This window comes from Mandrillus leucophaeus, unplaced genomic scaffold (assembly GCF_000951045.1).
Source record: "Mandrillus leucophaeus isolate KB7577 unplaced genomic scaffold, Mleu.le_1.0 Scaffold301, whole genome shotgun sequence".
Lineage (NCBI taxonomy): Eukaryota > Metazoa > Chordata > Mammalia > Primates > Cercopithecidae > Mandrillus > Mandrillus leucophaeus.
In genome coordinates, this window is record NW_012103155.1 from 1078584 (window position 1) to 1096721 (window position 18138).

Consider the following 18138-nt stretch of genomic DNA (forward strand, 5'->3'; position numbering starts at 1 on the left):
TTGCAGGTACCCACAACTTTAATGTAATAATGCTAGTAAGCAGCCTTTGAGTATTTCCTATACACCATCATGACAGTTAAATAATTCTCCCACGTTATTTCATTTAATCTTCACTAACCTTAGAAAGTTATTCACCAATTTCATTTTACCAGGGAGGAAACGGAAGCTTAAAGAGATTAGCTCATATAGCTAATATATGATTGATCTGGGTTAAAGTTTAAACCCACATAGTCCAACTACAGAGCCCAAGCTCTTAATCACTGTGCTATGCTTCCTCCATAGGACAAAACTTATTCACCATCAAGAAAAAAGATTTTTAAAATACTAAAATGAAGTGAAATGGCCAAGGAAGAAGAGAAGACTTCGGTAGTCTTCAAACTGAATAATCCTTGAATCATTCTGACCTCACTTCGTCTTTTAGGGGTTTACTCCAATTGGCTACAAATATAATGGGTCCAAGAACTGGGGATTAATTACCCATTTTATCTGTAGCTGATTTTCCCAGTTTCCTTTTGCTCTCTTACCTATCGTGTCGGGGGGTGGGGGAAGGCTCCCTGCAAATCCAGACAAGCAGACTTTAAAACTATGTTCACATCATCACATTATTCCAGTTGTTTCATTACTCACGTACATGGTGACTTCAGAAATTCTTAGAATAATCTGGTACACTAAATGTCAATTATGATTTTCGGCTCTTAGCAACCCACTGTGTGTCGTTCTGGCTTCAAGAAAGAGTCTAAAAATATGGTCACTCTTGTTTACATCTTCTCTGGAAATTCAGATAACATGGAATCAAAGTAAGCATTTTAAAGTACAAGATATTTTCTGCTCTCCTTAGCTTTTTGTGTTCTTGAATAATAAGAAGAAACTACCCTACAGGCCACCATGCCAGGGTATAAGAAGAGAATGAAACAGAAATCAGTAACATACAACAGGTACCTTATAAATACTGCCTAACTTTTGCCATTCATATCTAACTTCCTTCAAGTTTTCAAGCATGGGTCACAAACAAAGAAGACAAGAGCACCATGCAATGATTACGGAAAATATAAGCATACAAGTGATTTTTCTATTAAAATACTTTATGAAATGATATGTAAAATTATTATACAGGATGAATTTTAATAATCTCCACTTTTAAAAGCTTTTAACAAGAAGTCTGCTGCCAGTCCTGGGGACAGGGCCCCAGTGAGAACCTTTTGTTCCAGAAGTGGAATCTGTTCCCGGACTGTGGGATGGGTCCTGAAATGCTCTAACACACTTTCCTGAATGAGATTCCACATCCAAACTTTCTGTTGCTTCCGTCGTTTGGCAGTCAGTTCCCCACTGGCAAGCATTAGGTTCTGGAAATCTTTCATTTTATCCCACATTTCAGAGATCCCCTCTCCACTTCTGGCAGAAATACGAATTACCTGTTGAAAAGGGAAGAACCAGACCATCTCACTTAAAATGATAGAAAACATTTTCATGGGGACTGTGATACCTGCCAGTTAATTCTTATAGTTTACAGAAATAGGCAATTGACAAGAATGAGACTTTATTGCTGTGTCAAAGTAAACATACAAAGTAAACAGTAAATATATTCTGATGTAATATACCTAGGATTACTAAGTGCATAGCAGAAATAAAACACTGATTCAAGGTCAAATTTTAAGCCCAGAGATTTGTTTTAATTTAACTTATTTTATTTTAATTGCTCAGATGGTCAGGGGCATCATAGAGGACTTGTGACAAGGGCAATGCCAGGTAGGTTCCCCTGAGGCCTGAGTGCCAGCAAATGAAGGTAGGTTGAGAAATAGCCTAATTCCCTCTGTCAAATTTGCCTGATTTAGTAAGTGGAAGAGCTGGGCATCTGACATCTGTATGTATATATAAGGTGGCTCCAGACTCAATACAGACGACATGATTGGGAAAAACTGGGATATGACAGTAAGATAAGTCATCATTATTCTCATTATAATGATTGCAGCTTATTCTTTAATAATATAGTGTCTGTCTACAGATAAAGAGGCCCACATCAATATTACTGCCTCACTTATTACAGGATTAAAATTTTTTTCCTTACTGAAAATGGCACCCAACAAACATAATGGGAATGGAGGTATCACATCATAAGCCTTTTCTCTCTTACTCAAATTCCAACATAGATAATCAAATCATTAACTGCTCCATAATCTTAAGGACGGTTCCTTTCAGAATGGATTTGCTATCACTTCCAAATGGCTCAAATCAAGTATTACAATCACATCTATCATCTCTGATCTAGTTTTTGACATCTAGTGGTTAAAGGATTATATTTAAAATCATGACTACACACTCTGGCTTTGTCATGATTTTTAAAACTATAATCTTCACATAGAAGCAAGATTGATTATATGTCTAGTTTGGGACTTACATCCTGTCTTCTAATGTACACAATCCATTCAGAGTGAAAGATACAGAATGCAAGCAAGCTTACCTTTGGTTTCCAGACTTGTGAACGTTTGCGGAGTAATTTCAGTGCACTCACATACTCCGCTTGTATCCTTCGAGCTGGTACAATCAAGTCTCCATCAGATTTAGTTACAGCTACCAGATCTGCCATCTCGATTATACCCCTTTTGATACCCTAAAGAGATCAGAAACATTTAATGACAACCAACATAAAAATGGGAAAACTAGTCAATGCTAAGATTTTGAAAGTCATACATTTCATTAACTTTTCATCTGTATCCTCCTAAGCCCTGGATGCCAAGAATCACCATTACTTGACAGAAATTACTCAAAAGCATTGGCTGTTGGAATTATAGAAGTCGTCTGTAATATCTCTTCCAAATTTAGAGACTAACATGTTGAAATACATTCGGAATTAGGGTAAATACATCAAGTCACAACAAGATTGAGTGGCAGGAGAGTTCACATTGTCTCGTGATGGAATCTGCTTCTCATGAGCTCACACTGGAGGATGCAAAACCATCCATCAGTAAGGTGCTTAAAAAGAAAACATACCTATCATTAACATCTGCATTTCCAGAAAAAAGTCTTTGAAATTTTCCTTAAATGTATATAGCATTTTATTTTCAATCTGCATTTGAGGAAAAATAACCTGATGTCTACAAACCCATCAATCTCTTTTTTTATTATTATTTCTTTTTATACTTTGTATTTTTCTTCTTTCAGCTTTGTGTGGACAAACCTCAATCTCTTAATTCAAATTATGTCACATAAAAATATTAAAAATAAAGGATGAAATCCAAAAGTCAAACCTTATTTAGTAAATACAGGTTTTTCCACATAAGATTAAAATTTCTTTTCAAATATTTTTAAACAAAACTTTCAATTATGAAATTCTAAGAGTTAATGCTTCTAAATAAGCAGCCATGATCTGTAATCACTGTGTTTTAGAATTATAAAATTGAAACAGAAGCATTGTATAACAAATAATTTGTCTGGGCTAGGTGTGGTGGCTTACACCAGTAATCTCAGCACTTAGGGAGGCTGAGGCAGAAGAATCGCCTGAGGTCAAGAGTTCAAGACCAACTCGGGCAACAAAGCAAGACTTCATCTGTAGGAAAAAAAAAATTACAAAAATTAGCTGAGAGTGGTTGCACATGGCTATAGTCCCAGCTACTTGGGAGGCTGAGGTAGGACGATCACTTGAGCCCAGGAGTTCAAGGTTACAGTGAGTTATGATCACACCACTGCATTCCAGCCTGGGAAACAGAGTGAGACCTTGTCTCTGAAAAAAAAAAAAAGAAAAGTATTTGTCTGGTCTTTGAGTTTCTGGGAGGTAATCTTTTAAGTTCTAAATTCCCAGAATTTCCTGAGTAACAGTAGTGTCTGTTAATCATGGGAGGTGCCTGGGGCTATACCTGAGTTTATGCAATGAGATCACTCAGGATGGGGGACTGACCATGGCAGAAAGACCTATCATGTGATTAGAGGGTTGGGGTTTTATGCCATGTGATATCAACCTAACTTCCAGGGAGGGGACAGGGGCTAGAGATCAAGTTCAATTATTCAATCAATCATGCCTATATAATGAAACCCCAAGAAAAACTTGGGATACTAAAGCTCAGGGGAGCCTTCTGGTTGGTGATACACATCAATATGCCAGGAGAGAAATGTGTCTTGAAGACACAGAAGCTTTGCATTTGGGCCCTCCCAGAGTTCTTATGTGTCTCTTCATTTGGATGGTCCTGATTTGTCTCCTTTATAAGCACATTGCAATTGTAATATAATGCTTTCCTGAGTTCTCTGAGTCACCCTAGTGCAGGAGTCCCCAACCCCAGGCCACGGAGGAACTGGGCCTCACAGCAGGTGGGCAGCAGGTGGGCGAGCATTACTGCCTGAGCTCTGCCCTGTTAGACCAGAGGCAACATCATAGAAGAGTAAACTCTATTGTGAACTACGCATGCTAGGGATCTAGGTTGTGCACTCCTTATGAGAACCTACTTGATGCCTGATGATCTGAGGTGGAACAGTTTCATCCCGAAACCATGCCCTCTTACCCCCAGTCTGTGGAAAATTGTCTTCTATGAAACCAGTCCCTGGTGCCAAAAAGGTTGGGGACCACTGCTCTAGTGAATTACTAAACCTAAGGGATAATGGGAACTCTCAAATTTATAGCCAGTTGGTCAGAGGTATGGGTGGCCTGGGAACCCTGGAGCTTGCAGCTAGTGTCTGAAGCGAGAGGAGGCTTGTGGAGGACTATGCCCTCACCCTATGAAGTCTGCACTAACTTTGGGTAGTAGTGCCAGAACTGCAGTGCAGGAGGAGAGTAAGAATCCCATTGTACAACATATAAACTATGATAGTGGGATCCCACTATCCCCAGAACTTTTGAATCAAGTATACTAACAACATCTATGCAACAATGGTCTCTTCTGAGTGGAGCGATGCATGTATTTTAGTCATGTTACAGATGGAAAAATTTATGTTGCATAATTTTACATTCTCAAGGTCATATATTCTATTCCTGTAAGTTAGGAAAAAATATAAAGAATCTGCCTTTGTTTCAGGTATTTTAGCCAACATGAATGATGTTTCATTTTCTAAACCACTATCAACTTAGTTTACAAAAACACAACATTGGAAATTTTTATTTTCAGAGATATACAGTTTGTATTTTTGGGGAAAAAAATAAAAATAATTACCTGCAACTCATCTCCTCCTGCTGGTGGCAGTAGTAAAACAAACATGTCAACCATGTCAGCAACAGCAAACTCCGACTGACCCACACCTGAAATTTTAAATCACAACTATATCCTAAAATACTCACCATTATTAGACTTTCTCAACTACATTGACCATCATTTTCATTCAACTTCATTCACTCATACTCATGGTCACACAGTCAACCTGGTCAGCTCTTTAAACGTCGCACTTCTGAAGAATGTATTAAATGTCATATCTTACCCTCTAAGCAAACCAGTTATCCTTCCCAGCTCTCCCGCTCTGTTCTTGGATTGTATGGAGAACCTAAAGGCTTCCATCCTCTCCTCACTCTCACAGCTCTTTCTTGGCTTCCCTTTCATCAGCGAGCAGCTTGAACACTGTGACTCTAGTCTTGAATCATGCCTGCAAATACTTTCATCTTTTTTGTCTTCTTGTCCTCACATTTGCCTGCAAACGCCCAATTATGTAGGGATCAATCCCACTATGTGTGTTCTCTCCTCCATAAGCACGTGAGAGAAATCACTCAGCTCTGTGGACAAGAGCCACGACAGGCAGCCTCTGCTACATCTTCCTTACGGCCTGGCAAAAGCAATCTCCCTAAACGCCCTCAGTTGGCTTCCATTCCATTTCCCACAGCAGCTATTATGACCATTCACTGTACCATAATCTCCCCGCTTGATCAGGAGCACAGCACCTACTTCACAGAGGAAATAAAGGCAAGAACTTTCTAGGCTTCTCCCTCTCCCATACTCCACAGGTAACAAGACACAAATACAAACAGCCTAAAGCCTCCTCTGCAGTCTCAGTGTAAGAACTATTTGACTGAAAAGGAATCTCTCATTCTTTTTCACTTCCTCTGGGTCCTTGCTGATTTTTATCTTTAACCTCTTGTTTGTCTACAGGCTCTTGCCCTCCGGCACAATACATAAATTGTGCTCAAATCTTTCTCATCTTAAAACCACATAAAACAAAAACAACAACAACAAAATAACAAGACAAAAACTCACAAACTCCTCCAACTATCACCATGTTTCTCACTTTTTTTAAAAATACCCAAGTTTCTGGAAAAAGGTAATTTATGCTCACTCCTTCCACTTCAATTCATGTTCATCTCATACCACTTAAAACTGGCTTCCAGTATGGGTGATGTAGTGAGACCCTGTCTCTACAAAAAATACAAAAATTAGCTGGGCATGGTAGTGTACCTATAGTCCCAGCTACTTGGGAAGCTGAGGTGGAAGGACAGCTTGAACCTGAGCCTGGGAGGTCGAGGCTGCAGTGAGCTGTGATTGCACTGCTGTACTCCCACCTGGGCAACATGGTGATACCCCATCTCAAAAAAAAAATCTTGCTTCCACCAAAACTCTGGAAACTCTCTCCCTCTCACAGTGTGATGGACTTCTAGTTGCCTATTTGATATTTATTCTTTCCTATTTTCTTACCCAAATGTTATTAGGAGTATCAACGTATCAGATGAAAGACCACATTCACAAGATCCCCTTTCAGCTAGATATGGTGAATGAGTCAAAGCAACAGTCATTAGATGGGGTTTCCAGAAAAGTATTTTGAAGATGGCTAATCCAGCTAAATCTCTTATACCACTCCTCCCTGCTTCCTTAGTTCCCTTTCCTTCTTCGATCTATGTGGAACATGGAAGCGTCAGTCAGAGCTTCATCAGCCATCTTTTAACCATGAGCAAACTGAGGAGGATGGAAAGTGAGTGCTAAGAATGGTAATCTGGCAGACAAAAGAAACCTGTGACACCGACAGCACTGTCAAAGCACCTTACCTGCTCCGGACTGCCTGCCTCAGGCTCCTTTTTATTTTAAAGAGAGACTGGGTCTTGCTCTGTTGCCCAGCCTAGAATGCAATGGCACGATCATGGCTCACTGCAGCCTTGAACTCCTGGGCTCAAGTCATCCTTTCACCTCAGCCTCCTGAGTAGATGGAACTACAGGTGTGTAACATGATGCCTGGCTAATTTTTTTTTGGGCACAGCCAAGGTTTTGCTATGTCGCCCAGGCTGGTCTCAAACTCCTGGGCTCAAGCAATCCTTCCACCTTGGCCTCCTGAACTGCTGGGACTACAGGAATAAGCTACCATGCCTGGCCTCAGGGTTCTTTTATTTTATTTTTTGAGACAGAGTCTCACTTTGTCACCCCAGCTGGAGTGCAGTGGTGCCATCACAGCTCACTGCAGCCTCAAACTCCCCAGGCTCATGTGATCCTCCCACCTCAGCCTGCCAAGTGGCTGGGACTACAGGTGCACACCACCATGCCCAGCTAATTTTTTTATTTTTCTGTAGAGACGGGGTTTTACCATCTTGCCCAGGGAGGTTTGGAACTCCTGGGTTCAAGCAGTCTGCCTGCGTTGGCCTCCCAAAGTGCTGGGATTACAGGCTGGGGCCACAATGCCCTCTCTAGGTCTCTTTTATTTAGAAAATAACCTCTTTCTTGTTTGAGTCACTGTTATTTTGAGTTTCTAGGAAAGGTGGCTAAATACAATTTCCAGGTAATATATTTGGTTTCTAAGGTGCTCTTCTCCTTTGATTCTCTACTACTACTCAGACAACTAACTCTTCATTCATCTACTTTTTAATGGTGGAGTTTCTAAAGCCCTGTCATGGCTATTGTTATGAACTGAGTTGTGTTCCCCTCATCTAAAAACATTCCTATGTTAGGCCAGGCGTGGTGGCTCAAGCCTGTAATCCCAGCACTTTGGCAGGCCGAGGCAGGCGGATCACAAGGTCAGGTGTTCGAGACCAGCCTGGCCAATATGGTGAAACCCTGTCTCTACTAAAAATACAAAAATTAACCGGATGTGGTGGTGCACACCTGTATTCCCAGCAACTCGGGAGGCTGAGGCAGGAGAATCATTTGAACCCGGGAGGCAGAGGTTGCAGTGAGCCAAGATTGCGCCACTGCACTTCAGCCTGGATGAAGAGTGAGACTCTGTCTTTAAAAAAAAAAAAAAAAAAAACAACAACAGAAAAAAAACCACATTCCTACGTTAAAGTTCTAACCCTCAAGGTGACTTTATTTGGAGATAGGGCCTTGAAAGAAGCAATTAAATGAAGTTATAAGGGTAGGGCCTTAATCCAATAGGACTAGTGGCCTTAATCCAATAGGACTAGTGTCCTCAAAAGGACAGGAAGAGACACTAGGAGAGTAAAGTGAACAGGAAGAGACAAGGGAGAGTGAAGATGCAGCAAGAAGGCAGTCATCTATCTACAAGACAAAGGTACGGGTCTTAGGAAAAACCAACCCTATGGGCACCTTGATGTTGAACTTCTGTTCTCCAGAACTGTGAGAAAACACATTTCTGTTGTTTAAACCATCCAGTCTGTAGTATTTTGTTATGGCAGCCCTAGCAGATCAATATAAATGTCTTTCATTTTTGTCTGATATTTTCCCCAGTTGATCTAAACCAAATTCTTAACTTAAAGTATGAAACTATGAACTATGCTGGTAAGTGTTAAATCTGTATTTCTCATTCAGTCCTTTTCTCTTGAGACACACAGTCACTCGGATACCTAATAAGCATTTAACACTTAACATATTCACAACTGAACTCTGCACATCCACTTTTTCCACAGTATTCTCTATTATCTGCAATTCCCCTTCCTTCCTTATCTCACATCTTATCATGGATAAAATCCTGCCCATTTATCTTCAATGTTATGTTGATCCATCTCATCTCCATTCCTACTTCCTTTGCTTCATTCACACCTCTACCATCTCCTTCTGGGATTAGCACAGTAGTCTCCTGATTCTATTCTAGCCCTCCTTCTAATCATTCTATACTCTGCTGCCAGGGATCTCTCCAAAATACATATCTGGTTTTCTCACTCTCCTGCTTATCCAGCAGCATCTTCCCACTCCTTTCAGGGCAAACTCCAGAAGATTCCATGGCATGGCATGTAAGGTCGCTGACAATCTGGCCCTGGCCTACTGCTCCAACTGACCTCCCTTCATTCCCTGCCTTCACACTCTGGGCTCTAAGTATCCTGAGCAAACCGCACTTCTCTGGATGGGCCATGTTTTCACTCCTGTGTATCTTTGTAAATGTCCTTTATCCCATACTTTAACTCGAATTCTTCCTTCAAAACTGAGTTCAGCTGTCACCTTCTCTACAAAGTCTTCACTGGACCTCCAAATCTGAGTTAGGCTGTATCACAAACATTTATCACACAGTAATATAATAGACTGTCTCTCCACAAGAAAGAATTTATTGGGGTTTTCATTTCAGTGTCTTCATCACATGTAACTATATGCTAAGGATATAAAACAATGAAACAAAACATATCTGCATTTTCAAAAGGCAGCCAACTACATTAATTTTCTTGGTGAACACAGTAGACACATGAAATGTACTTACACAAAATAGGTGTGCTAAAGCATCATTTACACAGATCATCCTAATGCTTACAGTTCTCCTCTGGCATGTATAATATACCACCTATGTAACAGTTATCCAGATAGATGGCTTATTTTTACTTTTTAAAATAAGATCTTGGAGGGTACAGATTATAACCTATACATTCATATCTTCTATGGAGTATGGGATATCTTGTATTTAATTACACATTTAGCAAATATCTGCTGAATGAACAAAAATAAGTTGTCACTCATCTTTATATAGCATTCATAAAATAGTATATTGTTATGAAATAGAATATCATACTCACCTACGGTTTCAATAAGAATTATGTCATATCCTGCTCCTTCACACAACAGAATAACTTCATTTGTGGTCCTTGTCACGCCTCCTAAAGTTCCTCTAGTAGGAGATGGCCTGATGTATGCATTCATATCTCTTGATAACTCAGTCATTCGGGTTTTATCACCTAAAAGTGAGCCTAAAACATACGGTTACCTTTTATAATCGTGGAACAGTTTTACAGGTCAATTATCAGCCAGGTCCTAGAGGGAAGTGCTTTATGCCATTTTTTCCTAAATCTCAAACTGCATTTCATATTACTGAGCTTCTCTCCAACTCATTGTATACAATGATGTCAGATTAATCTTAACATTTCAAGTCCCTCAAAACCTATAATTTTAACTTCCCCCTGACCAAAGGTTCCAATCTAGATTCTTCAGCCGCACCTTACCTGTCCAACTCTGGTTTCTACTAGTCCTCACACCACTCCCCTGTTCTAACCAGGGTGGTTACTTTACTGTCATCTTAATATCACTGTTTGCTTCTGCCCATCTTTTGTTTGTGCTCTCATGTCAGAAGTATCTCTCCTGTTTCCTCACTGCTAAGTTATAGCGTGTCAAGCCCAGGGTCTGTATTCTGGCCCCACCATTTCACACTGTTCAATTTTGAGAGGTCACTTTACCTTCCTGACCCCTCTTTCCTCAGCTACATCACAAGGGTAATGTGCTACTGGGAGAACCAAATGTAATTATATACAGGCATGTGCTTCAAAAACCGTTACTAACAAAAACACAGAACTTATCCACCTAATAAAGATCGTGAAAGTCCTTGCTCCTTCATATAGTCTGCCTGGAACCTTTTCAGCTCATGCCCATCTCTGTGATTTTTCTATGCTACAACAGCTCCGCAATGTATGTCAGCATCCTGGAGGGCAGAAGAGAACTTTAGTGTCCCTCCTCTTTCTATTATCTCCATGAGCGCCCTCCACTCCTCATTCTTTTATTTTTGCAAATGACATTTTCTCAACCTTACGTAAATGCTACACAAATATATCTTCAAGCTGCCCCTTCTGCCCAGTCTGTTGCTTCTAATCGCCTACTACTTAGAAAATGTGGAGCTCTCACTGAATGCAATGTAAGCTGAGTTAATGGATGGAAAACTATTCATACAACACATTTTTTGGTTTCATATTTTTAATTCTCATCTCTTTCACACAGTGGTTCTCAACTGGGGGCAATTTGGCAATGTCTAGAGACATATTTACTTGTCACAAGTGAGGGGTAGGGTGCTACTGGCATCTACTGGGTAGAGGCCAGGTATGCTGCTAAGTAAGCATCCTTCAATGCACAGGACAGCCACCCACAACAAAGAATGATTTGACCTAAAATGTCACTACTGCCAAGGTTGATATACCATGCTTTAAATAAGTATTCGCCTACAGGACCACGCCTTACATAGGTTGTACACTAAATGCTTAACAAAGTGTTAAGAGTAGGCACTCAATAACTATGGAATGAAACTGGTGATGTTTTTGTTTTCATTGTAGTATAATATTTTGACAAACATCAATACTTACAAATTCTAGAAGACTAAAACTCCCGGGACTATTACCTTTTACTACTTTGCTTTAATCATATAACAACATTTGTAGGTGTACTGCTGTTCTGATCTGAATATTTATTTTCCCTCTTTTTAAGAGCTACCTTTTCCACATAATGTTAAAGATTGAAAAGTTTCTTAAAGATATGCTCTTTTACCACTAAATGCCAGTTCAGAGTCTTCTCATAGGTTCTAATTCTAGACCACACATGTACTCTATACATCAACTTCCTTATTTACTTCACACACAACCTTTTTCTAAGGTAATTTTCTGCATGAAATAATCTCTGTGTAAGTAAACAATCTGCCAAAGCTGTACTTTAAATTACTATCCTATAGATTCCATCACATTGAAGTAAACATTAGGAAATTACTCTCCCATGTCTTAGCCAGCGATTCCAAAACTGTTAATTGTAGACCCTCATGAAAGTCTCAAAGCTATCATAGGGGGTCTGTGAATTCAAAGCACAAAAAAGATTGACTATAGACCAAAAAACTAATGCTTCTCAAACTTTAATGTAATGCTGTTTTTCAAGTGTATGTACTGATACAATAGGGTAGAAATTTGTATTTAGAGTGTTGTGTCTATCCTTGTATTTTTTTCTTTCAAAGTCTACATAATTTTTTGCCTGAGAAAGGGACCACTATTTTTTTGAGAAAGGTTAGGAACCACATAGCTATATAACTTTAACCATAGGCTATTTTGTTACATTATTTTTGTCTATTTTTTATCTCAAACTATTATTTTTTTTCTATTGTTCAGTATTCTAGAATATTGTGAAAATGGGGGAATGGCCTTCTCACCTATATATAAATGAGGGCCACCTACTAAAAAATCCTTCGTTAAGTACTTACTTTTAACAAAGTTCTAAAGCTGTAAATAAGACAACATACTGACATGGATTTAATTTTGAACCTTGTGAGCAAAAATTTTATTTTACAGTTAACTTTTTTTATTATAGTGACTCAAAAATTTTGAAAGTTCTAAGCTAGATTTCTCAATGGGGTGATAATAGGAATTGTCCACGTCTATATTAACCGAAGTCCCTAAAATATGATTACTTCATCATTCTGAATATTTAGTATTAAACCCACATTATAATACAGTATGCAAAAATCAAATACTTCCATAAAGCATCTTGTATTTACCCCTTCGCAACACACATTGTATTGTAATGGCCTGTGTTTGTGTTTCTCGCATAAGATGTAAACCTCGCTAAAGCCAGGACTGTATCTTGTTCACCATTATATAACACAGTTTAAGAATCTTCCATGTACAATGCCTCACCTATAGTAAGCACTCAAATACTCAAATAAGTGAGTAACTGTAATATGAAAAGCTTAAATCATAAAGAGGGGTAAGGCAAGAAAAAACCTTTCCTGTTTATATGGTATGCTTTCTGTTTTCTTTAAAAGATCCTTTGGGGAACTAAGTTTATATTCATTTTATCTCTGATGAGTTGCAAATTAAACTTTGAGTGACTTCATGACCTCAAATCGGAAAGTAATTGCTTAACATTCTGTGCGACATACAATGTACTATGCTAAATGCCGTAAGGGGAACGGCAGTATATTACAGTGCCCCTCTAAGAGCTTTCTGTTTAACTGAACATATTATGTAAACAGTTGACAATTATAAACAGCAGTAAGGTGTTTTTTGTTTGTTTGTTTTTTGTTTTTGAGACAGAGTCTTGCTGTCGCCCAGGCTAGAGTGCAGTGCCACGATCTCGGCTCACTGCGAGCTCCACCTCCCAGGTTCACGCCATTCTCCTGCCTCAGCCTCCCGAGTAGCTGGGACTACATGCGCCCCCCACTATGCCCGGTTAATTTTTTTTTGTATTTTTAGTAGAGACGGGGTTTCACCATGTTAGCCAGGATAGTCTCTATCTCCTAACCTCATGATCCGCCCACCTTGGCCTCCCAAAGTGCTGGGATTACAGGCGTAAGCCACTACGCCCGGCCCCTAGAAGTAAGGTTTTTCTAAAGCTTAAGAGATGTTAAAACAATGAGGAAAATGATGCATGAGTAAGTACCTATTTTGTGAATTGCACAGGTGCTAATGCAGCCAGGAAACACAACAGGAGCAAAGAGGGGCCTGGCCTTATGCATGGGAGCTGAAGGACTGAAATTTGCATTTGATCATCTTCAACTTCTGGCACCTGTTGTCGCAGTTTTCTGAGTGCCCACTGAGCTATCCACAAGCTGGCCTCCTCTGTAGAGGACAACACTCCCAAACTACTTCCACCTAACTCTGCAGAACTCCCTTCCTTCAGCGAAACCAAACTTAGCTAGCAGTTAGAGGTCACCCAACTGTGCTAATTCCTACTAAATTATAACAGAAAGCCCCAAGAACTCTGCAATTTGAAAAGAATCAGCCATACTTACCACCACTAGTACAAGAAGAAGGGTCCACAGCCAGCACAGATAATTTGTGCCCTCTCTCAGTAAGCATTTTTCCAAAATATTCTATAAATGTTGATTTTCCAGCACCAGGGGGCCCAGACAACCCTATGGTGGAAAGAGATCTTCTAATTCAATGAAACAAATGAAATCAGAACTACGATCAGCTTTACTGAGTAAAATATTAGACTACCTTCTAGTTCCCCTAATGTATTAAAACCACAATTCATATATTTCAGCATGTCCTAAAATGGCAAATAAAAATCTGTTTCTTTAATTCCTGAGTAATGGGGCTATAGGAAGGAAACACTCTGGGTTCCACATGTTCACAAAATTCACTTTTAAAAATTATAAAACATGCTTTGCCTTTGTACTATAAAGTAGATCTTTCTGGACAGACTTCATTGTCTCCATTGTTAATGGGCTCAATTTCTATATCTGCCCACCTTGCATCATGATCAGTAATTATTCTACCTACCTCAGTTCTGTATACTTCTTCCCACTGGAAAAACAACTCATTATTCTAGAAATTCCCAGTGATTGAGAAAGCAATTTTCTATTTATAAGGGATCATCTTTTTTCTTCATATCACTCGTAACTCAAAGAATATAAACTGAATTCTGAAAAAAATAATTTGTTAAGAAAATCAGAAAATTCCCCCACTTGGAGAGCTGGCAGTGCACAGCAGGTAAGAGCACAAACCCTGAAGCCACGCAGCCAGCTCTCATTCTAGCTCTACCTCCCACGAGCTGTGTGCTCTTGGGTAAGTTACTTTAAACCTCTTTCTATGCCTCAGTGTCCACTGCAACAATAAAATAGATATGGTAACAGTACTGCTCTCTTCAGATTGTTTTAATAATTAGATGAGTTAATGTCTGCAATATGTTTAGAACAGTGCATGGCATAAGAGATATATAAATGTATGTTAAGTGAAATACATAAAACATAGGCATCTAACTAACTACACTCAAAGTATGTATAGTGTACGGTATGCCTGACTCCTTACCACAATTCTTAGGGCAGATCCAATATTTATCTTAAACACCTTTTTAGATGCTGAATAAACATCTGTTGCTTTTACTTATGATGAAAAAAATAACTGCAATAAAGACAGGTTTATCTGGCCTCACAAGATCAGGACAGAAGAACCAGAATAGCACTACAAAGTTACCTGTGAACTGCTAGTTAATTCCACACATTTCTGAGACATTTTTTCAAAGATTCTCTAAAATCTAGTAAGTAGGCAGTTTGTCATAACTAGAATTTCTCTGTGGGAGTTTGCTAATATCTTTGATTACCATACATAAAGATTATTAACGTCCAATGTAGTACTCTCAAAATGAGAGTCCCTCAGTCAGGGCAGAAGATTAAGAAGTCTGAAAAATGGGGACCAGTATAAATATTGGTTGGTGAGCTCTTTTGAAATTATCTTAAAGCATCTATGCCCATTACCCTAAAAACTAGGAGGCTTTTGTGTCTGCATTGCCAATAAACTGTGAGATAAAGATGTAATGTGACATGAAATTTTAAAAGTATTTACTCATTCTCCACAAAATTTTTGCACTTTAACCACCAAGGCAAGTTGTTTTTAGCAGGAGGGTTGGTTCAAATCACCTAGTTCACCACCCTGGGACATTCTCATTACACTTAAACTGGCTTGTTTAATTCCTGCTGGTCGAACATATCTAAATTGTTTTACAATGCACAATTTCAAAAGCAATTTCAGAACCACGTCAAATTGTTCAAGAAATCAAATGAACATCTAATATACAGACAACGAATAAATATGATCTCTTTTTTAAAGCACATTTTGATAGGCTGGGCATGGTAGCCCATGCCTGTAGTCCCAGCACTTTGGTAGGCCAAGGTGGGAGGACTGCTTGAGCCCAGGAGTTCGAGACCAGCCTGGGCAACATAATGAGACCCCATCTCTACAAAAAACTTTTTAAAAAAATTAGCCAAGGATGATGTTGGAGGCATGATGTTGGAGCCAAGCATGATGTTGGAGCTATGATCACCACTGCACTCCAGCCTGGGTGACAGAGTGAGACTCCACCTCTAAAAACAAAATAGCTGGGCACAGTGGTTCATGCCTGTAATCCCAGCACTTTGGGAGGCCGAGATGGGTGGATCACTTGAGGTCAGGAGTTCAAGACCAGCCTGGCCAACATGGTGAAACCCCGTCTCTACTAAAAATACAAAAAGTAGCTGGGCGTGGGAGTGCATGCCTATAATCCTAGCTACTCAGGAGGCTGAGGCAGGAGAACTGCACAAACCCAGGAGGCAGAGGCTGCAGTGAGCCAAGATTGTACCACTGCACTCCAGCCTGGGTGACAGAGCAAAACTGTCGCAAAAAATAAATAAAAAATAAAAATAAATAAAATACCTTTTGCTACTGAGATGGCTGGGTTTACAGCCACTCCCAGAAACTCAATAAAAAGTACCCGAAAGAAATGAGACTTGCCTATACAAAGACTAATGAACGACCTAAGAGGCAGAATTTTGAAACGTGATAATTATAGTTGATACGACAACAAAACAGGGAACTCACTTTAAACTATTTAAGCCAAAGGATTACTAAAACGAATAGGAGTAAACTCATAATAGTTCTTCCTATGAATATTTCTACCCTGGGATCCAGAGCAAGATTCTTACCAAAATAAAAATCTTATATTCTTTTCTTAAAATTCATAGCCTTGGTTCAAATGTCATGGCAATTTTTTCAGCTTAACAAAACTAATATTTGCCATGAAGACTTATTTAAAATTCATCCAAATATTGTGAAAAAAGTCCCCATTCAATTGCAAACTATTTAGACTTTTTTATTTTAAATAGAATATAGAGAATTTGCAAAACTATTTACTGAAAAAACACACATAAAAAGACTGACCTACTCGAAATGCTAGTGGTTTTCCTCTATTTGATTGTTCTTGTTCTCTGTGGTAAAGTAATACTTTCTGAAGAAGCACCTGGGCTAACTCCTTTTTCCTGCTGTGAGTTGATTCTACAAGAGTTATGGCCTCTGCTAAACAGGCCCTTTGCCCTTGGATTAAACCACTATAAAGTTTATCCACAAATCTTTGCTCTTTATCAGAAAGTCCTTCTGTGTGGTCCTTTAAGGTTGTTTGTACACATAATTTTCTCTTTAAACCATTTGACAGCAGCATCCACTTTGTACAATGGAGTCCAAGAGAATTAAACGGCTGAGCACATGGGATTCCTGATCCGAGATGAGTACTTGAGTGAAAGATGAAGTGGTAACATCGGAAAGGTGCCCTTAAAAGGCCTTTTAGGAAATGCTGGTGAGGATGTGGTAGCAGCATGGGCATATTCATTTTATTTGTAACTGAAGAAAACACTGTATGCGTTTTGGCTCAATGTGATTTGTGACCTCCCTAGAAGAAAGAAAAACATGTTAGCCAGTTTGATATATAACTAAAATACTGAAGGAGTAAAATTTGAAAGCCTAGTGTTTCCCCCATATTCTAAACCACACATAATCAGAGTTTTTGGTAGTACAAATGGGTGAAAGTTTTCTTACTAAATAAACTTAAAAGAGAAGACTCCCTCCATGGCCACAGTTAATATTCGGAGTAACCCAAATAATGGAACTGCTACTCTACCGCGAAGGGGAATTTACATTAACATTTTCTTTTAATAAAAACAATATATAAAATACCACTAGGGTAGAAACTTTATGTTATGCTTTCTCTTACATTCATCTTAACAGTTTCCTCAGGTCAACACACCAGATTCTGAAGCTCATACAAAAGGTAAAAAAAAATGAATCTCTCTGATGCTGTCCTTGTATTCACTCTCCACAAAAAGAAATGTGATTACTAGGGTGGGCACTTAAGTTTAGATACATGTTTGTATTCAATAGACTCATCCTTGAACACAGATGTATGCAAAAAGTAGCCTAACTTAAAGCACACAAATAAGCCATAAGTGAACTGTAGGAGTTGTGTAGTAACCAGATCAGTGTATCTCAAAGTACAGTCAGAGCCGCCTGGGTGCTTATTTAAAATTCACATTCCCAGCCCCACTAATCAGAATTCCTGTAGATTCACATTAAAGTTTGAACCACTATGAAATTAGATAAGGATCTTTTTTATGATGATATACTGATATTCGCTACTTCAAATTGTATTAAAGAATGAAAGTTGACATGGTATGCCGAGTCAGGGCAGTGCAGAGGTTATGAGCCATGGTCACTATGAACCTCTGCCATTTAAGCAAAAATAACCTTAGGCAAGTTACTTGACCACTCCATTCCTCAGCTTCCTCTTGAGTAAAGAGAATATGTACGAAAGCAGAGTGGTT

The 18138-nt window shown here is 39.1% G+C and overlaps 1 protein-coding gene across 1 annotated transcript in view; it reads right to left on the reverse strand.

Annotated features, from left to right (window-relative positions):
* Nucleotides 1-1070: 1070 nt before the first annotated feature.
* Nucleotides 1071-18138, reverse strand: part of MMAA (methylmalonic aciduria (cobalamin deficiency) cblA type) — a 35755-nt gene continuing 18687 nt past the window's right edge. Inside the window, exons 2-7 of the mRNA XM_011987134.1 lie at nucleotides 16706-17210; nucleotides 13801-13923; nucleotides 9845-10015; nucleotides 5136-5221; nucleotides 2459-2608; nucleotides 1071-1412 (exon numbers count right to left, since the gene is read on the reverse strand). Of these exons, the coding sequence (XP_011842524.1) occupies nucleotides 1122-1412; nucleotides 2459-2608; nucleotides 5136-5221; nucleotides 9845-10015; nucleotides 13801-13923; nucleotides 16706-17150 (1266 nt within the window). The 5' untranslated portion in view covers nucleotides 17151-17210 and the 3' untranslated portion in view covers nucleotides 1071-1121. The remainder of the gene's footprint in view (nucleotides 1413-2458; nucleotides 2609-5135; nucleotides 5222-9844; nucleotides 10016-13800; nucleotides 13924-16705; nucleotides 17211-18138) is intronic.